Here is a 27,850-nt window from a genome sequence, read left to right as displayed (position 1 = left end):
GTGATCAAAATGGTTATTGTGTTGCCATACTGAGGGAGTGATTAGGGTTGTGCAGGTTGGCTCAAGAACTGAATGGTTGAAGGGAAATAGTTCTTGAACCTGGTGATTTGGGACTTCAGGCTTCTGTACCTCCTGTCCAATGGTAGCTGTGAGGAGATGGCATGGCCCGGGATGGTGGGGAGCTTTGATGATAGATGTTGCCTTCTAGTAAAGAACTTGATCCAAAACTGAAGCCAAATGATTAGCCCACATGAAACCTCTTCAATTTCCTTCAGGAAAGGAAATTTGCCAGCCTTACCCAGTGTGGCCAAAGTGCAATCCCGACTCACCAATGTCGACTCATTTCAGGGACAAAAAGCACTGGCGTAATGAGCAACATCCACCTTTCACCAATGGATAAATCAAAAAAAGGTGCAAAATCATAGATATTCTAGCTCCTCCTCCTTGTGCCTCTGATAGTTCTCCATCAGGGTCCTTAAAATCCAGTTTCCTTAGTTTCTCCCCATCTATATTTTCACATTTTTTTTGTGCTTTCATCTATATTTTATTGTTATGTTTTTGTTTGTAGAAGATTATGCAGAGTGCACATTTTTCTGCTCGCACATCAAATCTGTATATGTTGTGCTTCTGCAGCCAGGCAGAAATTTCCTATTAATGAGTATAATATGACTGTTAATAAGCATCAATGTGCAGTGCCAAAGCTAAGTAATTGACTTAAAAATTTAATGAGTGCACTTAGAAAAGAAACAGAATTTATTTTCAATGAGATGTCCAAATAAATCAAGTTATAAACCAAAGGAAACCACTACTAGGCCATATCTTGCTCAAACTGCCCCCACAAGTGACTATAATTTGGCAGACCAGGGCAAGATCCAACAAAAAGAAATTCATCAGGCTTCTGAAGATCAATATTTACCATCTGTAAATACCGGCCAAGACGGGGAGAACTTTAGCAATGCACAAAAAATGCTGGAGGAACTCAGCAGGTTTCCAGCATCTGCAGAATTTCTTGTGTCTCAGAGAGAACTTTGGATTGAGTAGGAAGGAATTTGCCAAATATTTATAAATTGACATTTTGCTGTTTGGGATAAAATGCCTTTGACTGGTAGACCAAAAACCATATGCATAAAGCTAATTGCCTCTGACACTGGGAAGATTTAAGATTTGGATTTAGCTTTTTAACTGATCTGCTGTAGCAGTTAGCATAATGCTATTACAGCGCCAGCGACCTGGGTTCAGTTCCTGCTGCTGTTTGTAAGGAGTTTGTACATTCTCCCCGTGTGTCTGCATGATTTTCCTCTGGGTGCTCTGGTTTCCTTCCACATTCCAAAGATGTACAGGTTAGGAGCTGTGAGCATGTTATGTTGGCACCGGAAGAGTGGCAACACTTGCGGGCTGCCCCCAGCACATTCTCAGTAATACAAAAGGACGCTTTTCACTGTGTGTTTCAATGTATATGTGACTAATAAATAAATACTGTTATCTTAACAGTTTGGGTATCCCCAAGAAGTAACTCAGCATTGTTTTGCTGGCAAAAGTAAATTTACACAAAGTATATGACAAGGCATGAATACCTTACTGGAGGAACATTAGCTCCTGAAGCCATCAATGCTTAGCCAGAGGAAAAAAATGATTAAAGCAAACATATAGATTGAATTGGGAAACACAATAAATTCATCTGGGTCCACCAGGGTTTGCTTCTGTATAACAGCATTGTCCATTGGTCTAGGAAATAAAATTATCGTTGGAACATCCCCTAATCATAGATTTCCAACCTTGCCTTTCTTTATGTAAGGTGATGCTGATGATCAAGTTTCTGGTTTTTACCAGCATAATCTGGTTGTTCAGGTGATCACCAAGAAAGCATTGACCCTAGGTATGAAATTATAAAGTCGTAGAGTCATGCAACATGGAAACAAGTACTTAGGCTCACCGTGTCTGTACTTGCCATCGAGTGCTTACCCATACTAATCCCATTTTCCAGCACTTGGCCCACAGCCTTCTATGCCGTGGCATTCCAAGTGCTCAGTTAAATAATCATTAAATGTTGTGAGAATACCTGCCTCCACTACCCCCTCATGCAGTATGATCCAAATTCCAACCACCCTCAGGGTGAAAAGAAATTCTTCCTCAAATCCCCTCCAAACCTTCTACCCATTACCTCAACCCAAGACACAAGAAATTCTGCAGATGCTGGAATCTGGAGCAACATACACAAAAAGTGGGTCAGTTCTGATGAAGGGTCTCAACCTGAAACGTCGACTGTTTATTTCTCTCCATAGATGCTGCCTTCTGAGTTCCTCCAGCACTTTTTATGTGTGTTTTATTACAACCCTCTGCCCTATGGCTGTAGACGCCTCTTTTAAGGGGAGGTTTCTCTCTATCTACCCTATCTATGCCCCTCATAACTTTGTATATCTTGATCAGATCATCCCAAATCTTTCTCATATGGTTGAGGTTTGGGTGGAGGGACCAGGAATACAAGATAAGTAATCTCTGTTAAGCATTGAGATTGTCTGTATCCTCCGGAGCTCTGAATTATGTACTGGATAAAGCATTTGTTGCTGAATCCAGAAACTATTGCATGAGCTGTAAAACTGTAAGCTTTCATAATGTAAGCTCCTGCAATAACTTTGTGAAAGTAGGATTAAAGTTTATGTTGCAACTTAAAGCAAAATTCTGTTGAAATTTTGTTTTGTAATATAGAACATAGAACAGCACAGGGACAGGCCCTTTGGCCAATGATGTTGTGCTGAACTAATTAAACTAGTCATTAAACACCAAACTAAACTAATCCATTCTGCCTACACAATGTCCATATCCCTGCATTCTCTGCACAGTCATGTGCCTATCCAAGAGTCTCTTGAACCTCTATTGTATTTGCCTCCACGACCACCCCTGGCAGCGCATTCCAGGCACCCACCACTCTCTGTGTGGGGGGGAAAAAAAACTTGCCCTGCACATCTCCTTTGAACTTACCCCGCTCACCTTAAATGCGTGCTCTCCGGTATTAGATACTTCAACCCTGGGAAAAAGATATTGGCTGTCTACTCTATCTATTCCTCTCATAATCTTACAAACTTTTATCAGGTCTCCGCTCAGCTTCCACTGCTCCAGAGAAAACAACCTAAGCCTGTCCAACCTCTTCCCATAGCACATGCCCTCTAATCCAGGCAGCATCCTGGGAAACCTCTTCTGCATCCTCTCCAAAGCCTCCACAACCTTCCTATAATGGGGCAACCAGAATTGAATACAATACTCAATATGGCCTAGCAAGGGTTTTATAAAGCTGCAAAATAACTTCCTGACTCTTGAATCAATGCCTCGACTAATAAAGGCAAGCATACCGTTAAGGTAATGCCTTCTTTACCAACTGATCAATCTGTGCAGCTACTAAATTGTCTTTGTTTATAAAGTTGATCCATAAAATTGAGAGTTTTCATGTCACTTGATGAAATATTTACTCAGGCTCTGACTGGAGAAGCTCATTTCATGCAGATCTACTATGGACAGCAGAGAGGACATTTTGTACCAATAGTTTAAGCAGAAGTAAAAAGACACTGTTTAACATTGCATCAAAATTACTCTAATTTTAGTTTTTTTATGTTTCATAATTTTTAGTTTTACTTGTATTCATTAATTCTTCTCAAATAAACCATCCTTGTCTTGCATGACATGGATTGGTGGCAAATGAAACACCTCTTCACCATATCCATAGTGAATAGAGCTGCTGCCTCATAACCCCAAGGACCTGGGTTCAATCCTGACCTCCAGTAGTCTCCATATGGAGTATTTATGTGTTGCTCATGATGATACAGGTTTCCTCTGCATGTTTTGTTTCCCTCCCACATCCCAAAGTTGTGCAGGTTTGTGGGTTAGTTGGCTACTGTATATCGCCCCTGCAGTATAGGTAAATGGTAGAATTTTGGGTTGGGGGGGGGTGGTTGATGGGAATGTGGGGAGAATAAAACGCCAACTGTGTAGAAATAGTGTCAATGGATTCTTGTTGATTGCTGTGGACCGAGGGGCCTGCTGCCATACTATATGAGCATGAAACATTGTGGAGTTACCTGTGGTTTTGTCTGAAGTGAATTCAGTTCACTTTGCTAAAAATGTGCAAAAAGAAAAGTCTTCTATATTCATCCTTTACTTTGTTTCCACTTCAGATTAAAGAAAGTGATCACGTAAAAATAGAAAATACCGACAGTAGCAGTAAACTAATCATCTCTTCAACCAAGCATGATGACTGTGGCTGTTACAATTTACTGGCAGAAAATAAGATAGGAAGCAAACAAGTTCAAGTTAACCTCACAATTGTAGGTAAGTGAATTAAGTCACCCCTGACAGCCTCTTCAAAGCAGCAGGTTTAATGGCCATATATGTTCACTAACTGTTAAGATTTTTATAAATTCATTAGGCTGGATTTTAGTCTGGAGATAAGGTCTGTGCTGGGCTTTTGTGAGGTTAGGAAAAATGGAACAATGGATTTCCTGAATGTCCTGCAGAATTTAAGTGTATGCTCCACCAGTCGCCAAATTGATGCTGGAGACCATTCAGGGCAAATCTGTTTCCCAAGGCTGGAGCCAACTAGACTAGGTCGATATTAAGGAGAATGGGTGAGGGACTGGTCACATCACTGAGGTTATCCCGAGCATAGTTATGGGGCCTCATCACAGAGGCTGGTCCACTGTTATCTTCTATCTCCTTCTCAACAACAGCAACTGTAACTAATTAATAGCTCTTAACATTAATTGATATCAATTAATAACTTCAGAGCTATAAGAGGCTATTCACTCCCACAAGCCTGTTCTGCCATCAGTAAAATTGTGGCTGATCTGTATTTTAATTCTATTTATCTTCCTTTGATCAATGTAACCTCCCTAACAAAGCTATATTGATATCAAGCTTTAACATTTCAATAGACTCAATAGGCATGTTTTGAACAAGGAGTTCCAAATTTCCACCACCCTTTTCAGTGAAAAATGTGTTCCTAGATGGCTCAGCTCAATTTATAAGCAAAATACTGCAAATACTGGAAATCTGAAATGAAGCAAAGAGTGCTCGAAGTACTCAGCAGGTCAGGCAGCATTTATGGAGAGAAGAATAGAGTTATTTTTTCAGTTGAATGGCCAAAGGTATTTTAAGCATTTTTTTAATTTTAGTTTTAATTTTCTGTGCTTTAGTCAAGAGGAAATGGTATTGTAATGAAATCTCTTAATTGTTTCAAATAACTCAGTAGGATCACTGCTCAACGTCAAAGGAATACAAACAAAGTGTATGCAATTTGTTCTCAGTATTTAATCCTTAAAACCGCGAAGTCACTTTGGTGCATGTGCAGAACGCTACTTAAAAGGCTAGTCAATCTTTCTTGAGCTTCAGTGCCCAAAGTGAAAGCAATTCTTTGCATGAAATCTGATCAAAGGCTCAGGACAACTAAATTATGAATTCCTCACTTCAGAATGCCAATCTCCTTGAAATAAAGGTCTCCACAGCTCCTTGTCTTTCATCAAAGTGAACCTTTTCATTCAGTCTGCTACATTAATTCATTCATTGGTACATGGCTTTACATATACCTGCTGGTTCCCACTGCTCTATGTGTTTGTTGATTGGTGATGCATAGTGGCCCATTAACTTATGACTTCACTGGTTCATACAAAGTTGATACATAACGTTCAGTTATGTCCTTTTATTGTTTTCAGAGAGCACGATGTTTGCAGTTTGTGATGGTTATGCTTTGGGATTATTCTCTTGTTGCAACAGGGAGGTTGCAAAATATAATATCGTTTTCTAATTTAAGTGGTTTCTTTTGAAAATAAGAATCATGTTTTTGTCATAGCATCTCCTATTATCCACTGGTTTACAAGGTGCTGTCACTAGACTGTGAGAATAATTAAAAAAACATTTCAGAACTATAAATATATTAACTTCCATAGGGTAATTACAGGTAAAATGATACCAATTTTACACTGTCTCAGAATCAAAGACCTTCCCCTGACCTCCATCCCATGTTCAGAACCATGCAAGAATGGCCCCACCTTTAATTTTTTTTAATGTTAGACATCACCTTGAATTTCTACCACACAATATTTATTATAAGAACTTACAAGATCAGTCCATTCTATTCTATGTACTCACAAGTTAAAAAATTGTCACTGTTGAATCAATTGCTTATTATAAAAGTACTTAATTAGCCTATAAGGATTAAGATATCTAATTTACAGCACATTTCTTATCTGAAATTTGAGACATTTCAAGTCTTCCCAACTTGAAATTGCTCATGCATAAGGTGAATCTCAAATCAAGTTGGGACTGGAATTAGCCACACTAGACTGTGAAACTCAAAATATTCATTGCCAAACAGAAGGAACAAGAGATTCCTCTTATCAGATCTCTGTTCGCTCCGTTCTGTGTCAAATCTTGTGACCGAGCGCACGAAGAAAGCACCATTCATTGCTGGCGAATGCATCTAAAAATAGTATCGATGCATTGTTCACACAATTTCCTGATGTCTCCATTGACACAGTGTTGCTTTACCTACCTGTATCAATGGACGTTGCTGGTTTCCGTTATTTTTTAGGGTCCCTTCCTTGCTTCTTGAGGCTAATCTTAGGAATATCTTTTATTACAAATGTTACTATTAAATGCAGGCTTTGAACCTGCTCAACAGAAGAGCTGGGAATTATAGATTAGGATTCAGAGTTTAACCAGTGTAGTTGGTTCAAACATTCCACTGAGTATTCATCTCTACTGATATGGGAATGTTTCCAGTTACTAAGCCCAGCAAAATAAGCATTTCCATTTTGTACTCCTGAGAGACTGGGTAGTCAGTTTGGCAGGGGAAATCAGGCATCCCATCCTTGCACAATATGTGAGATGTATCTAAAGGGAAAGAAAGACAAAGGCTGGTTTGCCCATGTCTGAGTGGTGGGCCACTGACTGGAGCTGGAGCTGAAGGTCACCTTCTATAACTAGGACATCATGACTAGGAGTGCATATTAAGGGTTTGCAGGGATGGTGCAGCAGTTAGCACTGCTCCCTCACAGCTCCTGGGTTTGATCTTTACCTCCGGTTCTGCCTGTGTGGAGTTTGCATGTTCTCCCTATGACTGTGTGGTTTCCTTGGTGTGCTTCAGTTTCCTCCTGCATCCCATGATGTTTTGGTGTGTTAATTGTCTACCGTGAATTACCCCTTACTGTTGGTAGGTGGCGAAAAAAAAACAAAGGGGAGTTGATAGACATGTGAGAGAGAATAGGTTGCAGAGTTACAGGGAAAATAAAGAGTGGGGAAATGGAATTGATGGGATTGCTCCTTTGGGAGACAGCATAGATTCAGTGGACCAAAAGGCCTCCTTCTATGTATAATAAGTAAGTAACACTTGATGGCCTAGAATTTTTGGTAACAGTAGTGAGATGCAATTGAAAATCTGTCTACATCAATGCCAGCAGCATTTCTGAGGTAAGCGTGAAACTCAGGGTAAGAATGAAATCCAGGAATGTGTCCAGAGGTGACGTATTCATGTCTGAGAGGTTCAGAAGCATATTATGAGCAGTGACAGCTGCTTTCGCTGTCACAATAACCTGTAAGCTGACTATGAAAGGCTTGATCTTGTCCCTGGATGGTGTTTGTTTTTATTAAAAGATAATTTCAGGAATTTTAACTCACTTTCTCTACTTTCATGTTGTGTTAACATCAGTTGTTTCTATTTGCTAATAACATATTCAACCAGTCTGAGGTGGTACAGATGAGGTGATTCCTGACTAATTAGGTTGTACAACTACATTTAAGTGCATTCAATTGTGTGTTATTTTATGATAAAAAGATATTTCTTAAGAGCATGTTGTTAAAATAACAGAGATTTTTCCACCAAGAGAGTGTCCTATAAAAAGAAAACTGCTTAGAACAATCTCACAGTAAGCAGTAATAATTGTCAGTAGCTGTGGGCTGTTCCTGTTGGAGGGAGACTTCAATTCTGGCCTTTTATGGTTTCGGTTTCTTCAAATGATTTATTTAAAAAGAATGGTGCTGCCAATAGTCTCAGCATGGATTTTGTCCAAGTTGTCTTGTTGTCTACTAAGTGCCTTGATGGCTACATAGCCCAGGGAGGGGAATTATATTGGTTAGTATGTGTCTGCTCTTCATCTGTCATTCAAACATTTAAATAAACATACAATTGTGAAAATGCAGAAAGCTGGACACTTAACAAAATATAATAATTTATCAAATCCTGTTTTGTTATCTGCCATCAAAATAAATGATTTGTTAGTTTTGTGGCATGAGTTTACACCAGGCTTAATTATTGTCTGAGAATTTGTTGGAGCAGGGTGTCTTGTGGTGAGTTCCATGAGCTGGATTCTCTTTCCAAACATTTAGCTCAAGTTATTCTTCATTATAAACTGCTGCAAGTGTGATTTGATAAGAGTGTGGCAAAGTCCAGGGATATTGGTGAATCTTGGGACTAACAGCTACTTCTCCTTCACTAGTGAAATAGAAAAATAAAGGAACAGAGGAATGCAGGAGAAGGAAATAGATGAATGAGAAACAAGTTAGATACTGAAAGGGATATGAGGTAGAAAGAGCTGTCTAAAAGAGGATAAAAACAGACAGTAAGAGAAGGAAGTAAAACATATAAGTTAGAAAGAAATGTCTGGGACCCTTTTCTGGCTGCATGCCTGAGAATACATGGATTCAGATGTTCCCTTACTGGGCCTCCAAGGTTGAGTGGCATTTCAGGCCACCATAAAATAGCAGCCTTGACTTTCTGCAAAGAGTTTGATACATTTCACAGCGCAAATCCCACAATTTCTTGATATTTGAAAAGACAGATGTTAATGTTAGTTGAAGCTGGGTCTGTGATCAAAGTGGTTACAGTTCCCTTAACATGCAAAGCCTTACTGTGAGCTAGCACTGCCTACACACACCAAGGTGCCCACCCAGCTCCTAAATAAGATCACTAGATCAGTGTTACATGGTTAACCTGATCTGGTGAAGCTTGCTCACCATATTCAATTGTGATCCAAGTTAAAAATACGTTTGGCCCATAATATGACTGATGCATGGCTCAGGATGATTATTAGTTCAAGAACACACAGCAGCCAAACAATTCATGTGCCAATTGATGACATGGCTCTAGCCCTTAAAATGCACGAGTTCACCAAGACACAGCACTGTGGAAGTGTTAGTTCTGTTTCATGGTGAAAAGTGAATGTGCTCATTCCATCACCCCCTCCACACCCCTGGACCCCTACCTCTTTACAGACACAAACCATCAAATCTTTATAAAGGAGGTAAAGAGTTAGATCAGTTACAAAAAGGAATTGGCAGTGGAAATAAATGCAGAGGTGAGTGCCCAGCACCGGTGAGTCACAGGAAATAATTCCATGACCTCATTCAGTTTGCCAGGTCCATCCCCGACACTCAGAATTGCAGCTCACATATGAAGCCTTGAAACAGACATGTGCCTGCTTGATTGCATGCATGGCAGTGCTTGCTCTGAGCTGTGATCACTGCATGGAAGTATTGAGGCAAGTGGAGCCCATGAGATGACCGGAGACATGACTGCCATCGTGCGATAGCTGTCTGTGAGTGTGAGTTGAGCAGTGAATGCTACAGAGGTAGGCAATTTCTGGGCCACCATTTCCGGTGGATCAAAGGGTCAGTAACCAAAGGATACAGGTTTCCATAAACTGGCAGACGTTAGAAAAATCTTTTTTTCTGCATCAAATGATTAACATTTGGAATTCATTGCCTGCTAGGATGATGGAAACAGATTCAGTAGCATCCTTCAAAAGGATGTTGAGTAAACTTTGAAGGAGGAACATTTGTAGGGAGATGGAAAAAGTAGGCAATTGAAGTTCACTGGATTGTTCTTCAGAAGAAGGCGGCAGAGTGGCGCTGTTGGTTGAGCTGCTGCCTCACAGCTCCAGTGACCCGGGTTCAGTCCTGACCTCCAGCACTTTTTGTGTGGAATTTACACATTCTCTCTTTAATCGTGTGGGTTGGTAGGTTAATTGGCCACTCTAAACTGCTCCAGGTGTGTAGAATATGGTGGGAGTTGATGGGAATGCAGGGAGAATAAAATGGGTTAAGTTAGGATTAGTGTAAGAATGAGTGATTGATGATGTGTACAGACTCAGTGGGCAAAAGGGCCTGTCTCTGTGCTCTCTCTGTCTTTGTTACTCTGTAAGAAATGACACAGTCTCAAAGGTCTGAAGGGCCTCTTTCTGCGCTGTAAATGTTAATGATATAATGCAATAGGCCTTAAGTCCTCCAGAACTACTAGAAAAGGTTGCACAAAGAAAACATGGCAGAATGTGATTCAAAGCTGACGGAGATACATTTAAGTCTGAACGTAGTAACATTGCTAACACTCTCGGTGTTAGCCGTCAATACTCCACGGAATCAGCGGCAATAGGGGATTTCTGCAGGTTGTGCTGGTGGCATCTCCAATGTTGAGACTAATATGGAGATTAATGAGGTAGCATGATCATGGGCAAAGTTACCCAAAACCTAGGGAACAAACTTGCTCAAAGGTTTTGTGCCAGATTTGAGGAGGTGCAGGAATTGTTTTTCCACAATGAAAGAAGATCACCAAGAAGAATATTTGTGAGAGAGGGGGGAAACAAATATATTAATTTAAAAAGCTATTTTCCAATTGCTTTCTTAATGAAATAGATCTAACTTAATTTAAAACATCTTTCGAAAGTCTTTCCCAGATTTTTTATATGGCTTGGGAAATTGAAAACATTTTCTTAAAAGTTTCTAAAAAGTCTTTAGAATTTTTAAAAGGCTCACAAAGGTTTTAAAAACTGTTTAAGCCTTTAGAAGTCTCTGAGGTCATTTGAGCAGTGCTTACTGCTCTTGGCCATTCACACTAAGTTTGGGGATGTGTCAGTTTGGTTCTGATATTGTGGCCAATCTAGTCTTGACCACTCCTCCTGATGTCACTTTACAGTCATACAAAATAATGAGGTGAAAGGAGATGTAGTCAAAATCTTCCTATGGGCTGACATATGTTGTCGGCTCAACACTGTCTGGGAAACCTAGACCATAGATTCATTAGTCTCTCATGAATTGTGGGGAAAATCCTAGAATAGTTGTTACTCCCTATGGAGAAATAAACAACCATCATCAATTTACAGATTAAGTAAGAGAATAGCATTCTTTTACTGCGGTCTCAACATTTGTCAAAGGGCAAGAAGATGAGTGTGAATTTTATTAATTTTATTAAAGTTTTTAGTAGGTTTCGAATATAAGCAGACATTATATTAGTAGCACCATGCTGAGATGCATCAAATTGTTCTGCCTGATAGGGAATAGAAATTCTAAGGAGATACTTCGGTTTATCCTTTCTGTGACCTGATTGCAAATGGCCATTCAAGTCTGACCATCCATTTAAACCAAGAATAATATAATAGATATGCAAGCCAGATTCATTTACTTATTTATAATGAAACAGGAGACTATTCGCCCCTTTGGGTCCATGCCAGCTCCCAGCAGATCAATCCAATCAATTCCATTCCTTCACACTCTCTCTCCTACTTCCCTGTAGAACTATAACCTAATCTTTTTCATATGTCCATCAGCACAGTAACCAGTTAATCTACCAGAAAACCTTTGGAATGTGGGAGGAAATCAGAGCATCTGGTGCAAACCCATGTGGCTACACAGAAATGTGCAAGCTTCACATGGACAGCAACCTAGATCAGGATCAAATCCAGGTCTCTGGAGCTGTGAGGCAGCAGCACTGTCTGCTGCACCACCATGCTGCCCATTTGCTATCCCTATGTTCCAGCCAAAGTCATTGACCTCACTCTAGAAAAATTATCAAGGGAGCCGACACAAATCCAATAACTTTCTGCCCTTACCTACTTTGTGCTATCAGATATCTGCCAGAGAAAGCAGTAGGACATTGTGCCTTTGATCACTTAAAATTAGAATTAGATGAGTATCTCAACGAAATACAGCAACAAGGAAGATATAATGATATACCTGATGGAAATCCATTCATTCCTCTCCTCTCACCAAATTTCAGAAGCAGAGTTCAAAGTGCATACATTACCACCTTGCACATTTAGCATATACAATAGATGATTTCCATTCCCTGTTCTTTTCCAGTTTTAAGGTTTCAGCAAGTGATTTTTGGAAGAATTAAGATTCCTACAACTGCAAACCTATTGAATGATTTTAAAAAAAAGAAAAGCAAGTTCAAATCCCAAGTGATAGAATAGAACACATTGCTAATTCCCAAGGCAAGTAACAAGTTAGATGTATACATTATTACATTTAATAAATTATCTGAAAACTCTGGCAGTTTATCACTATTATACCAGATGGAAGTGTGGTTGAATAATTGGAGAACAAGACAATCTGATATTTGCCTTCACACTAAAGATTATGAGTAGTAAGATTTCAATTTCTTTTAGATTCCAAGTTCAAATTTGCTTTACAAGCTCCATAAATGAGCCAGGAATGAGAACAATCAAACAACCCACTATTCTGAGTTGTACTTCAAATACACCAGCATCACAAGGCATCCTCCTTCCTTTATCTTCGGATGACTGTCTCCTGCACAGAGAAATCAATAGCATAAAGATATATTCTCTAATACTTCACGGAATATATGTAGAATATATCATGTTAAATATACAGTCTGGCCAGACATGGATAATACAGCCATTCCATTTCTAATAGACCAACAGATTAGGTTTCTTTTAACCATTAAGCCTCTCGACACTGAAGGCCTCTATCATTTGTCTCCTCCCACCACCTTTTCAGGTAGTCCCTTATGAGTGACTTGCTTTCACTCCAGGAGTAGAAGATGCCTGTACATGAATTCTTTTAATGTGGGATGCACATTATACCCCAGCCACTATACAGTTTTGACCAAGTGAGGTCTTGGTCTATCAGCAAAAAGGTAGAAGACAATCGGAGAGGAGGCTCTGTTGTACAGAATCAACATGCACATGTACACACTCTAACCACTTGCACACATGGACAGAGACAAGATCTTGCCCACACTCTATTCCTTGGCTCCCTTCCATAGTGAGCAGTATAATGAGTTACACAAAATGGTGGTACATGTGTTGGGACATTCTTCTTGTGTAATTTGTGGCTGATGTGGTTCTGCCACAGGGACACGTCCAGAGGCCAGACTGTACACAGAGGAAAAGAGAAAAGGATGGCAGGTGGATGTGGTTCTTCCACAGACAGGAAGAAATAGCATGTTATCAAATGTTAAAGAATTCAATATTAAGCCTAGAAAGTTGCAACGAGCTCAGATGGAATGTGTTGTTCTTCGAACTTGCGTTGGGTCTCGCAGTGACAGTGCAGGAGGCCGCAGACAGAGAGATCAGAGTTGAGTGCAATAGTGAATTAAAGTGGCAGGCAACTGGAAGCTCAGGGTCACACAGCAGACTGAATGTAGCCGCTCCACAAAGCAATCACCTAATCTGCATTCGCTTTCTCCAAAGTAATGGAGACCGTGCTGTGAACATTGAAAGCGGTACACTAAAGTAGAAAATGTGCAAGTGAATCACTGCCTGGAAAGAATGTTCAGATTCCTGGTGGGTGGGAAGGGAAGGGGTGAAATGACAGGTGTTTTACCTCCTCTAGTTGCATGGGAAAATGCCATACAACAGGGAGCGGACAACGGAGTCGCAAAGGGAGCGATCCCTACAGAATGCTGATTTTTTTTTTCATCAGTTTCAAGTAGTTACTGAACGATTGGCTTCAACAAAATATTCCAAAACTTTGCTCAGCTAAAATTTATGCTGAACTGCTCTTAAAGAAACAGATGAGATGTGCTTGCAATTGGAGGGTGGGGGAAGTGAAAAATAACACCACAGATTTAACCCACTGTTGTAGCCTTTGTGTAGTATTCTATGAATTTCAAGATCTCGAGAACGTGGAATAAGTGTTTGACTTTCATCACAGTTTTGTTATAATTTTGAGGCAAAGAACTATTATTCTAAATATTTTGTAGACTGTTATAATATATAAACGATCAATATTGTTACAGTTGAGACATACACAACTTAGAGAGGGGTAGTCAGACTGTCTTTCACATTCTAATTATGTTTTTCTGTACAAGCAAAAGCCCAGTAGAAAGCATGGGTCTTCGTGCATCTCATATTGCTTTATGAAGGAAAGAAAGGGGAGGGCAGTCTGGGATGAGAGGTTCCTTTGTCACTAACCACTGAGTGAAGCAATAGAAAGGGATGATTAAGAGAGGGATAACAGGCAGGAGAGGCTACAGGGTTTGAGTAGGTGGTTCAGGAGGGAAGGTTAACGCAATAATGAGAGCCAAGAAGGTGATAGGAAGGGGAGTGGATAGTGAGCAAGTGAAGGACTGTGAGACAGTGAAAGGATAGGGAACGTAATGTAGACTTCTGAGGAAGCATACTGCACAAACTGTCAGTGATGATGAAGGGTGTGGGAAGGGAGCTGCGGAATGCTGCAGGTCATATTTTCCTGCAGCAACGACCGGAAAAAATTTTGGGACACTGTTACCTGCCACTGAGCTGTCAGCCTGTAAAACAGCAGGGGACAGACAGAGAAGGAAAACAATAGGCAAGAAAAAAGATTGATAGAAAAAGCCTAATACAAGAGAAAGACACGGAAAAGAGCAACATATATGACCAGTTGGAAAGCTGCAAATAACAGAGTTATCTAGACTTTGTGAAAAGGTATAAATGGGCGATCGTGAGTTGGCAGCCTGATTAACCTCTCAAGCCATTTCACTCTGTTGCAGTAAGTGAAGATATGCCTCACTTTGGGCAATGCACTAACCATCCATGAGCTGGCAGCTTAATTTTTCATGGGGTTTGAAAATGACCTGATTCACGCAGGCAGGATCAGTAATGCCATTTCCCCTTCTTCCTTGTTTTCTAAAGTACATAGAAATAATAAACAAAAGGGGAGATAAAGGATCACTCTGTTAAACTCCCCTTCCAAGTGGAATGGGTTCCATGTTCATAGATTCATCCTCAATCACAGTTGTCAAGTTCAAATACAAATCTCTGATTTGGTCAATGATATGTCAACCTCCAGACATCTCAAATCTTTACTTATTAATTTGTGACCAATGGAATCAAAAGCCTTGGCAAGCTCCACAAAAACCCTGAAGATTCTTCCTTTCCCTTTAGGCCTTCTCATTAGATTACTTAAAATAACAATATTTTGATTGCAATGAGAAACGGAAGCAGCATCTGTGGAGGCAGAAGGTGTATGTTGATTTCGGGTTGAGATCCTGCATCAAGACCAAGAGGGTCGAGAAAAGATTGGCAGTATACAGCAGTATGAGGGAGGGGTGGGACAGACGCTGGAAGGTGATAGGTGAAACCAAATGATAAAACCAAGTGGGGGGGGGGGGGGGAGGGATGAGAAAAGATGAACAAAGGGAGAAGAAACCTAAGTGGACAGGTGAGTGTGTGCGTGGGAGGAGAAAACCAGGTGTGTGGGTTACCTGGAACTGGAAAATTCATAGCTCATACCATTGGGTTGCAAGATAGCCAAGTGGAATATAAGATGTTGTTCTTCCAGTTTGCATTTGCTGTCACCATAGCAATGGGGAAAGCCAAGGACAGACAGGTCGGTGAGGGACTGGGAAGGAGAGTTAAATGGACATGCCGCTGGAAGTCTGAGACGGCTTTTGTGGACAGAGCGCAGGTGCTTTGCAAAACGATCAGCTGGTCTACACTTGGTTTCTTAAATATAGAGGACACATTGTGAGACCAGGTTGAAAGAGGTGCAGGTGAATCTCTGCCTCACTTGGAAGGGCTGTTTATTTCCCTGGATAGTGGTGAGGGAAAAGGAGATAGGACAGATGTTACACCTCCTCCAGTTGCAGGGGAAAGTTCCAGGGTGACAGGGAAGGTTGGGTGAAAAGGAATGAGTGGAAAAGGGAGGCATGAAGACAGTGGTCCCTGTGGAAAACAGAAAGGAGGGAGAGAAGAGAAGATGTGATTCTGATTGTATCTGGACATTGTAGCTGAAAAACCCTTCTTGTGAAGATTTCAAACAACCACTTCAGACAATTTGCCAAAATCTTAAAATTGTTTCAGTATTTTAACAGAAAAAGAGTATCGACTAAATGTCTTTGTTGCTTTCTTGTTTATGAAGTGGGTTGGTCAGCAATGCTTGTCAAAGTCAGGGAAGAAAAGTTCAGTCCTTTTGCCACGTTATCCTTTGATCGCATGTTCCCTGTGCCTTATTCTTTGACTGTAGTGAACTTTCAGCAATATCATTTTGTAGTCCAGAACTCTTAACTGGCTTTGAGCTATAGAATACAGTAGCCCAGCAAATAACTTTGATGTACTAAATCAAAAATTGCACTTGAGGGATCTGTAGAATCCAAACCAACAAATTCATGGTGTTCGTCAAATAACTAGAATATTTGCACTTATCGGGAAAAGAACTATGCTATCTATTGACATATGTACGAATGGCATGAAATAAATTGTCTGACTGTTCTATATTAGAGACCAAGTTGGAAATAATTACCTCTTTATGACTCCCTTATGTTTATATAACAGACCATTTGTTTTATTAAATCAATAGCACAGTGCAGTCATTTTTTCAATACAACATTGAAGCAGGATTGAAGTGTCAACTACCTTATGGTGAATGGCAAGTTAGGCTGCTTCTAAATAATACTGTTCAAACCTTTGTTTCATAATTGATGATTCTTTTTAGAGTGTACAGTGCCATCACTTGCAACTGAAATGTGGTTCAGGCGCTGGGTTTGAAAAACAATGTTGAAAATACTTGATCCCTTGTACTTTCCAGACTGTACTCGATAAAGGTTAAAAGAAGTTTAGGAAGATGACAACAAGTGCATCCAGTATGTCCTGCGGATGCACGTCATCAGGCCCTGGGGTTTTATCAGCTTGCAATTCCATTAATTCCTCCAATATTATTTTTTATAAATGCTGATTTTTTTTTCCCAGCTGCTAATTTTCTCCAGGCCTGTTCTCCACTTTTTCTTGGAAGTTTCATGAGGTGAATTGTGTTTTCTTCTGCAAAGACAGACACAAAATATTTGTTTAATTTTCCTGCCATTTCCTTATTTCCTCATGTAATCTCTCCTGGTTCAGCCTGTAAGAGAAACCTCATTAACTTTTTCAAATCTTTTCCTTTTTACATATTTATGAAGGCTTTTACTGTCTGTTTTTTTTTAATGTTTCTCAATGGACTAGTTTTGTATTCTACCTTCCCTGTGCTATGAACGCCATGTTCCTCTGCTGAAATCTGAAATTTTCCCAATCCTCAGGCTATTGCTCCTTTTAGCAACATTTTGCTTTGATCTGATGCTATAGTTAGTGCATTTTGTTAGTCATAGTACAGTCAGTTTCCTGTTGTTTTTTTTCCCCCTTAAATTGATATATTTTTGTTGTAAACTCTAATGACTCTAATTGACTCTTGCATTTATACAGTCTCCCCCTTCCAAACACACACATTCCCATTACCCATCTCACTTCCCCGCATTACCAACTTGTCCTTCCTCTGTAACGTTCTAAATTTCTCCTTGCCTGAACTCCCCTGCACCTTCACACCCTCCCCACCCCTCACTCCCACTCTGCTTATTTCGGTTAAACCTTTATCTACAGCCCTAGATATTCAATCACTGGGACCCTGTTCCCATGTCCATTCAAGTGAGGCCTGATCCATTGGACAGCTCCTTCTTCCTCAAGCCCCGTTAATTGAAACCCTTTTCTCCCATACCAATCTATAAGCCGTGCATTCAATTGTTTAATCTGATTGAATCTGTGTCAATTTGCACGTGGCTCATGTTGTATAAGATTTCTTTATTAATCACATGTACAGCGAAACACACAGTGAAATGCATCTTTGTGTAGAATGTTCTGGGGGCAGCCCACAAGTGGTGCCACGCTTCCGGCGCCAACATAGCATGCCCACAACTTCCTAACCCGTACGTCTTTGGAATGTGGGAGGAAGCCGGAGCACCCGGAGGAAACCCACGCAGTCACAGGGAGAATGTAATCCATCGATTACAATACATTGTAATTCTGCTTTTAATTTGTACCCTAACAGCCCATACTTAGAGCAGAGCCTCCTCCTAGTCCTATCTATGTAGGTGGTTCCCACCTGCTTCAGACAACTGGATCTTTCCCTTCCCATTCCCTCTCTAGACCCGGGAAATGTCCTTAAACCAGTTTAGTATTGACCCAAGTAACCATAATGTCCCCTGTACCACAACGCTCCTTTTAATTCCTCCAACTTGAATGCCTCTTGTACCACTGCTCTGTGCACCATTTGCTCTTTCTTCCTGCAGTCTCTGCTTTTGTTCACACAGGCTGCCAGAATTTTTTTCCTATTGGACCAGTCTGAGGGCAGAGGCTTCCTTCTGGATCCCCATACACAACTCACTCATAGTCACCCTTCCAGTGCAAGTGATGACTAGTCCTGCCACATTTAATTTAGTGGTGTGGTTTCCTCTTGAACAAAGAGTAATAAAGTTAGAGTTGTGCAGCACAGAAGTGTGTCCTTCGGACCACCACGTCCATAGTGACCTTTTTGCTCATGTACACTAATCCCCTTTGCCTCCATTAGGTCCTTATCCTTCTATGCCTTGCCTATATAAGTGCCTGTCAGAATGTCTGAAACAAGTAATTGAATCTGATTCCACCACCTTCTATGACAATGTGCTTCAGATATCAACCACTCCGTGTAAAAAAAAATCTTTCCCCTCAGATCCTCTTTAAAACTCCTTCACTCCAGGAAGAACAAGCCCGGCCTGTCCAATCTCCCTCCATAATTAAAGTCTTATAATCCAGGGAGCATCCTGGTGAATCTCCTCAGAATCAGAATCATATCTTGTGAAATTTATTGTTTTGTGGCAGCAGTACAGCAAAGACAGAAAGACATTAAAAAAAATTACTTTAAGTTACAAAAATAAATAAATAGTGCAAAAGAGAAATAATGAGGTAGTGTTCATGGGTTCATGGACCATTCAGAAATCTGACGGCGGAGGGGAAGAAACTGTTCCTAAATCATTGAGTGTGGGTCTTCAGGCTCCTGTATCTCCTCCCTGATGGTTGTAATGAGAAGAGGGCATGTCCTGGGTAGTGAGGGTCCTTAATGATGGATGCTGCCTTCTTGAGGCACCACCTCTTGAAGATGTCCTCGATGGCGGGGAGGGTTGTGCCCATGATGGAGCTGGCTGAGTCTACAACCCTCTGCAGCCTCTTCTGATCCTGCACATTGGAGCCTCCATACCAGGCAGTGATGCAACCAGTCAGAATGCTCTCCACCATACATCTGTAGAAATTTGCAAGAGTCTTTGACATACCAAATCTCCTCAAAATCCTCCGCACTCTCTCCAATGCTTCCAACTTCCTGATGGATAAATGATGGAACCTCTGACGCTAACTCATGAACTTTGAGTTTGTTTATTTAGTGCCGATGTGGTTACCGTAGCTCTTAATGGTTTCCATCAATTGGCACGGACCTCTGACACCACACATCACCTATCCTACACTGCCTGCCTTACTTTAATCATTTATTTAGTAATTAAGTTAACAACTGTCCATTAATACTTGTTAATTATAGTGTTATCTAGTTTTGAAACCAGCTTCCAAATTAAATTTTGAATAAATTTATATGGTGGATCATAATTTAAGGCAAACCCCTTTAAGATGGAGAACTGAAAACTACAATTTCACCAGCCAGATTGTCTCAGACTCAGTGTCAGGTTAACTTCCTGAATCAAAAGAAAATAAGTTAATTTTAATCCTACGTTTTTTTTAAGAGAAACCTACATCTTCACTCTTACCTCACAGTAGTTCCTTATTCACTGAACTCCAAACCCCATAGACTTGGCACTCATGGGCACTACAGACCATGATAAACCACACTGTTCTTTTGCTTCCCAGATACCAGAAGTTCTGAGTCAGTTGACTATAACTCCAGCTAACCAGTTTGAGCCGGTTACCTAATAACCGTATCTGAGTAGCCAGGGCATCAAAGGTTATGGTGAGAAAGCGGGGGAGTGGGGCTAAATGGGAGAATGGATCAGCTCATGATAGAATGACGGAGCAGACTCGATGGGCCAAATGGCTGACTTCTGCTCCTTTGTCTTATGGTCTATACGGGTAACCTGCCAACCCAGTTAACCACAGCCAGTGCAAATGAAAACTATAAAGTTATAACAATCAAACAGTAAAATAAAATTTAACAAGTAGATATTGAAAATGAAATCACCCCTTTATTTATCAAAGCCCACAATCCTTAGACGCTGCTCTTGGTGGGCAGGAGGGCCATTGTACAACAGGCTGTGCTATAGAGCACAGTACGTGAAGAGCAGAAGGATGGCTAGAATAAAGGTAGGTTCAATTAAAGACAAAGGTGGGAGGATGTGCTTGGAAGCTGTGGAAGTGAGTGAGGTGCTCAATGAATACTTCTCTTCAGTATTCACCAAGGACAGGGGTCTTGATGATGCTGAGGACAGTGTTGGTAAGGGTAATGTTCTAGAGTATGTAGATATCAAGAGAGAGGATGTGTTGGAGTTGTTAGAAAATATTAGGACAGATAAGTCCCGGGGGCCTGGCGGAATATCCCCCAGGCTGCTTTGTGAGGTGAGGGAGGAGATTGCTGAACCGTTGGTTATGATCTTTGAGTCCTCGTTGTCCACGGGGATGGTACCGGAGGATTGGAGGGTGGAAAATGTTGTCCCCTTATTCAAAAAAGGTAGTAGGGATAGTCCAGGGAATTACAGACCAGTGAGCCTTACGTCTGTGGTGGGTAAGCTGTTAGAAATGATTCTAAGAGATAGGATCTATGAGCATTTAGAGAATCATGGACTGATTAGGGACAGCCAGCATGGCTTTGTGAAGGGAAGATCTTGCCTCACAAGCCTGATAGGGTTCTTTGAGGAGGTGACCAGGAAGATTGATGAGGGTAGTGCAGTGGATGTGGTCTATATGGATTTTAGTAAGGCGTTTGATAAGGTTCCGCATGGTAGGCTTCTTCAGAAGGTCAGAGGCCAAGGGATCCAGGGAGGCTTGGCAGTGTGGATTCAGAATTGGCTTGCCCGTAGAAAGCAGAGGGTTGTGGTGGAGGGAGTGCATTCAGATTGGAGGGCTGTGACTAGTGGTGTCCCACAGGGATCGGTTCTGGGACCTCTACTTTTTGTGATATTTATTAATGACTTAGATGAGGGGGTGGAAGGGTGGGTTAGCAAGTTTGCAGATGACACAAAGATCGGTGGTGTTGTGGATAGTGTGGAGGGCTGTTGAAGCTTACGGAGGGATATTGATAGGATGCAAAGCTGAGCTGACAAGTGGCAGATGGAGTTCAATCCGGAGAAGTGTGAGGTTGTACACTTTGGAAGGACTAGCTCCAAGGCAGAGTACAAGGTAAATGGCACGATTCTGGGCAGCGTAGAGGAGCAGAGGGATCCGGGAGTTCATATCCACAGATCACTGAAAGTCGCCTCACAGGTAGATATAGTAGTTAAGAAAGCTTATGGGATGTTAGCTTTTATAAGTCGTGGGATCAAGTTTAAGAGCCGCGAAGTATTGATGCAGCTTTACAAAACTGGTTAGACCACACTGAGAGTACTGTGTCCAGTTCTGGTTGCCTCATTATAGGAAGGACGTGGAGGTGTTGGAGAGGGTGCAGAGGAGATTTACCAGGATGCTGCCTGGATTAGAGAGTATGGATTATGAGGAGAGACTAAAGGAGGTAGGGCTTTACTCATTGGAGAGAAGGAGGATGAGAGGAGACATGATAGAGGTATACAAGATGTTAAGAGGAATATATAGAGTGGACAGCCAGCGCCTCTTTTCCAGGGCGCCAATGCTCAAAACAAGAGGACATGACAAGGTAATGGGTGGGAAGTTTGAGGGAGATGTCAGAGGGAGGTTTTTCACCCAGAGAGTGGTTGGTGCATGGAATGCGCTGCCTGCGGTGGTGGTGGAGGCTGATACATTGGTCAAGTTCAAGAGATTGTTAGATAAGCATACAGAGGAATTTAAGATAGATGGGGTATGTGGGAGGAAGGGGTTAGATAGTCTTATGTGTGGTTTGAAGGGCGGCACAACGTGGTGGGCCAAAGGGCCTGTATCGTTCTATGGTTCTATGGTAGCAGAATCCTGAATGTGGCAGGACAGGTTGAAAAAGCATTTTAAACAGTCTGTGGGTTTGTGAATTTTATAAAGGCAAATACAAAAGCCAAAAAATTATGTTGAAGTTTTATAAAACACAGGTTGAACTGCAACTAAAGTACTGTGCCCCATACTGATCATTGCACTTCAGTAGAATGTGATGGCCTTCTGGAGGATGCAAAAAAGACTTTCTAAAATAAAGGAGTGGAAGGGATAGAATAAAGAAACTGTTGTTCTGCTGAGACCAGAAAGTTGAGGAAAACTATAAATAGTGAATAACTGGCAGGAATATGGATTGAAGTTAGAATTTTCTTCCATTTAAATTTTGTAAATTTAACTGAAGTGTTGCTGTTGACATTTCCTTTTTCTGCCCATAGATAGACCAGAACCACCTGCTGGAAAACCATGCTCTTCCGATATCCGCAGCTCTACTCTGACACTGTCATGGTATGGCCCCACGTATGATGGTGGCAGTATCGTTCAGTCCTATGATGTGGAAACTTGGAATTCAGAAGAGAAGCAATGGACACATCTGACCACCTGTCGCAGCACATCCTGCAGTGTGCGTGATCTAAGTCCTGATAAAGAGTACAAATTCCGAGTCCGAGCTGTTAACGTTTACGGCACTAGTGAGCCAAGTCAGGAATCCGATTTGGTCAAAGTGGGAGTAACAGAAGGTTAGCTCTACCTTAAGGGTACAAAAAGAAGTGCACAATCTTTACTTACATGTGACGTGCGTAAATATTATAGGGATATTTTGCTATCAACCTTTCTGCACTCTTGTGAGGTGGTGTTGCTTTTATCTGTATTTCTTTTTTCATAATGTTGTTTACCACTCTGCTGTGCTGAGAAAGATTGCCAGAACCAAATTCTGGGAGGTTTTCTGCATGAAAACAAGTCCTGTTCCTCATCTCTCTTCTATGTATCGTTTCTCCTGATTGTGCCATAATATTAAATTTGACCACCAAAAACTGTGAGCTGAAACTAAGGGAGTTCATCCAGATTTAATGCCACTCCTGTTTTTTTAAGAAAAGCTTATTAAATGCTTAATAATTTTTGGATTTATGAGTTGCAACCTGTTTATATTTTTTAATGTTTTGACATATTTTAGACATCATTCAATTGCAAAGTGATCTAACTTTGTCTTATTTAATTTTAAGAACACAAAGATGAAGTTGATCTTTCAGATGATGGTAAGCATATTTTTATTTCTACTCAATTGTGAAACATGAGTGAAACTTGTACTACATTTTACAAAAAAAAATTACTTTTTAGATGAGAAAGAAGGTGAACCGGATTATCGGGATGTAACAATCAAGACAAATGAGAAGGTTGCAGAATATTATGACATACTGGAAAAAATAGGAACGTGAGTGCCACTGTTAATATTACAATGGGCTCCATTTCTGATTTCACATCACCTTTATTTGTGATCCATTTCAACATACAAGACAAATGTGTAAGAAGTATTTTGGTCTTGTTTACAGGGGAAAATTTGGACAAGTTTTCAAACTTGTTGAAAAGAAAACTAAAAAAGTTTGGGCAGGGAAGTTTTTCAAAGCTTTTTCTGCGAAGGATAAAGAAAACGTGAGACAGGAGATCAGTATTATGAATTGCCTACACCATCCAAAGCTTGTTCAATGTGTTGATGCTTTTGAATCGAGGTCGGACATCGTTATGGTTCTGGAACTGTAAGTAATGACTATTTCCTTTACTTGATTGATAATTCTGAGTGTAAAAATCGTCAGGAAAAGTGTGCAAATCAGATGATTCATATGGTGCAATATGACAATGTGAAGTCTTCCAGCAAAGATAATTTTGCCTTTGCAATGGACGTTTACAAATTTCATGTCTGGAATGAGATTAATAAGGCTGTTTGGAGGTTATGCAGACTGTTGAGGCTGCGATTTAAACTTGGGCAAGACTTGTCATTGTGGGCAGAATCTACCCAGTCTCCAGTGTATGTGGGAGATTTTAACACTCAGCCTCAGCTAAGGAGTGCTGAACTGTATCCCACATGGAGGATGCTAACATTAATGGGTGCACAGTGCCAGTGTTTGGAGAATTTTTGTTCATCCAGAGGAGCACTTGTCTCTCTCCTCGCATAAAGTAAAAGAAGAAATCCTCACATAAAGTGTTTTTTAAAAAAAATTACTTGCCTTCACCTCCTTTGGCTGCTTCTCAGCATCACGAGTGAGAGGCTATCTGCACTTGTGCATTGAAAGCTGCAGCACTATTTTAATGATCCGGCATCGCCAACACCTCCACTGCCCCTATGCAGATCAGTTTAAAATCCTGGCTTTGGATTCATAATTATAGAGAACAATACTCTGTAACCCATTATACTGTGTCAGAACTGATACACAGGATGGGTGAGGTGGGAAAATGTTCTATCAATAGTGAATTCAGAGCAAGCCACTAAAAATAGAAAGTTTGAGAGGGTGAAGATTTCAAAACATCTTGTATTTAAATGAGATTTTCAGGAGTGAATAAGTAGTAGTTTTAATCATTGGTAGTTAAAATTAAGAAGATCAAAGTTTTTGGCAGTGTTTAGTTTCAGGAGTAGAGTTTGTTTGGCTAGCGTAGACTGGTGAGGAATGAAATAAATCTATTATAACAAGTCATCTCAACTTTGGCAGTAATTTGGCTGCCATTTTCTGTGGTTGTGAAGTCACAGTTCTATAATGAAATGATTCTGGCATTTAAGTGTTGTGCCAGGGATAGTTGAAAGTTAGCTCTGCATTGTATCTAAGCTGTGCCATATCTATCGTTGGAATGCTTTATGTAGCACTAGTTGCAAGTACATTAAAATTACTCCATTACCCACTGCTAGTATCTATCATCTACACAATTCACTACACATAGAAACATCGAAAATGTAAAAGTTTATTTGAAATTAAATTACTTTTCTTTTGAATGAGGTAAGTAAAACACCTTCTTTAGAATATACAGTAACTTTCACTCAATTGACAAATAATCTAACCTAGGCCTTTGTAGTGTTGTTATTGTTACTGTTATGTTTTGTACATTTTAGTACATTTTCTTTTTAAGAATACTATATCTATTCTCTTTATGACTCTGTATATTTTTGAGCATATCTAACATCTCCAGTATGGCAATAAAGCAAGTAGCCATTGCTTGCTTTGCGATCAGCAATGAATCTGTAATCATCGGCATAAGGGTTTAATTCAACACTGTGGTTTGCGTGTCTTCCCCACCCCCCCCCCCCCCCCCACCCCAAGTTCCCTGCAAATCTATGGGATTTTGGAAGATGACAACCAGAACCTCCACTATTTCCAAAGGCACCTTTCAAAACCCTAGGAAACATGTCATCAGTCTTGGGGATATATCAGCTTTCATTCCCATTAATTTCTCCAGGACTATTTTTTAAATTAATCCATTCCAATAATAACTTCAGTGTATAATTTGAGACGTACGGTTCTGTGGTTGCTCCAACTTTCGGTCCAAAATCTATTCCCCCAATATTTGTTCTTCATTGTATATAATGAGAGGTTTTTGCTCTACACCTCCGAGTTCCTTGCATTTATGCAGTGCAGTCAAGATAAATTAGATGAGAATTGGTAGGAGGGAGATCATCTGAGGTTGGTGGTGGTAAGATGCTTGCAAGCTTAAGAAGTTACTGTTGCAATTTCTGCAACTGAGAATCCATGTATTTTCCCAGTTTGCACACCCAAAACTTTAGAACATAGAACAGTACAGCACAGGAGTGGGCCCTTTGGCCCACAATGTTGTACCGCACTAATTAAACTAGTACTTAAACATCCAACCAAACTAATCCTTTCTGCCTACACAATATCCACATCCCTCCATTCTCTGCACATTCATGTGCCTGTCTAAAAGCCTCTTAAACACTTCTAATGTATTTGCCTCCACTACTACCTCTGGCAGCCCATTTCAGACACCCTGCACTCTCTATGTTTAAAAAAAGCTTGGCCTGCACATTTACTTCTAACAGTGAAAGGCCTGAGGGAGATTTTCACTCCCTCCTACACCCACATTAAAGGCTTCTTATGAATACGTAAGCATTCCCAATGGGATTGCCTTTGTGTTGCCATGAATCATCTTGGAGGAGGAGAAGCAAAAGCCCAGGTTGGCATAAAGGAAGGCTGTGGAGCAGAATGGACACCAATATTATCCTCCAGCAGAGAAGAAACGTGGGTCACCAATGGGATCCATGTGAGAAAGTGACTAATTGGAATGCACTTCATCAAAAAGACAGTGGAAGTGTCCTGTCATCCACATAATGAGAGGCTGCAGCTCCAGCTACACCACTACCCCTGTCACAGTGCCTCCATCCTTCATGTTACATGTTATCTTATTGGTCAGCTTCCAGCCATAAGCACACCATCTATCTGTCTCCCAAATCTCCCCCTCCTCTGTGTTCTGTGATTTGTTGGAACCTATGACATTTTGCCACTATCTCGCTGGTCTTTTGCCACTTTCTGCCAATTAATTAACTTAATTATTTATACAGCAAGATAACAGGCGCTTCTGGCCCAATGAGCCCCAGCCACCCAATTACACCCATTCTCTCTTTTGTTTGTCTGCATCAAGCTTTCTGATAGGAACTAAGGCAGGTTCAAATCAAGCACCTACACGCCATTTGACTGTATGATCCATTGAAGTCAATGGAACGAACTCTCCACAGAAATATGTAGGAATGCCTGTCAATATAATCTGTCAAACGACAGACACTTAATGTACTAAACACCTTGCTTCTCCCTGCTGCATTTTCAATCATTCACAAATTTCTTGTCCCACAGAGTTTCAGGAGGGGAGCTTTTTGAAAGAATAATCGATGAGGATTTCGAGCTGACTGAGAGGGAATGCATCAAATACATGCTACAAATTAACGAAGGGGTGCAGTATATCCACAAGCAGGAAATTGTGCATCTGGATTTAAAGCCAGAAAACATCATGTGCGTCAACAAAACAGGAGCAAGGATTAAGCTCATTGATTTTGGACTTGCTCGAAGATTAGGTAATGGTACCACTCAAATGCTAGCATTAATAATTTTGTCAGATTCTTTATTGCTGTTTGTTGTGAATCTATGCTTGAGTGATCCTGCTGAATATTTGCAGATCTCAGAAAGAACCTCTCTGTTATCTTAGATTCATGGTGGAAAGGTATGAGCCCTTACCTGAACTGTATTATTGATGATGACTCTTTTAATGCAGTAATGATGTCACTGTAAAAATTTGGAATTCGGTCAGCTGCAAAGGACATGGTTTGGTGTCGAAAACCTAGACAGTACATGATTTCAGAGTCTTGGTACTTTTTTCTATTGCTCTGTGACCTGGAGAAAATAGAATAATTAGAATAATATAGGTATAAAGATCACATGTCATCCACAACAATTAATGTCTGCTCTACCTTTTAAATAGACCTCAACAGTTTACAAATGATGCATCTACTCACCATAGGTGTTTGACCCAGGTGGATAAAAGGTCACAAGTCTTGATAATGCTCAAAGCTGAGGCTGGAGTTTGTGTGATGGCTGTTGGCACAAGTTTTGGCTTGGTATGGGATTACCACAGAAAGCAGGGGTGTCGTGCTTTTGTCCTGTCAAAGAGTGTCAGGAAAGCTTTGGGCAGTCTCATGCTCAATCTGCAGGAAACATTTTCAATTCAAGTGTGAGTAGTTGCATGACAATAATTAATCTTGAATATAAAATAATGCTGAATTTGATGATAATTTAACCAGG

At 40.6% G+C, this 27,850-nt stretch overlaps 1 protein-coding gene across 9 annotated transcripts in view; it reads left to right on the top strand.

The window, feature by feature from the left end:
* LOC127572447 (myosin light chain kinase, smooth muscle-like) overlaps positions 1-27,850 on the top strand; it is a 238,168-nt gene that overhangs the window by 185,556 nt on the left and 24,762 nt on the right. For all 9 annotated transcript variants that reach the window (XM_052019751.1, XM_052019732.1, XM_052019762.1 and 6 more), the window contains 6 exons: positions 4,167-4,320; positions 22,502-22,801; positions 23,285-23,317; positions 23,400-23,493; positions 23,612-23,815; positions 26,909-27,126. In XM_052019751.1, the coding sequence (XP_051875711.1) occupies positions 4,167-4,320; positions 22,502-22,801; positions 23,285-23,317; positions 23,400-23,493; positions 23,612-23,815; positions 26,909-27,126 (1,003 nt within the window). The remainder of the gene's footprint in view (positions 1-4,166; positions 4,321-22,501; positions 22,802-23,284; positions 23,318-23,399; positions 23,494-23,611; positions 23,816-26,908; positions 27,127-27,850) is intronic.

The sequence above is a fragment of the Pristis pectinata genome, chromosome 1 (assembly GCF_009764475.1).
Source record: "Pristis pectinata isolate sPriPec2 chromosome 1, sPriPec2.1.pri, whole genome shotgun sequence".
In the NCBI taxonomy this organism is placed as follows: Eukaryota; Metazoa; Chordata; class Chondrichthyes; order Rhinopristiformes; family Pristidae; genus Pristis; species Pristis pectinata.
The sequence above is the reverse complement of the archived record's forward strand: the minus strand, read 5'-3'. Positions and strand labels throughout refer to the sequence as shown.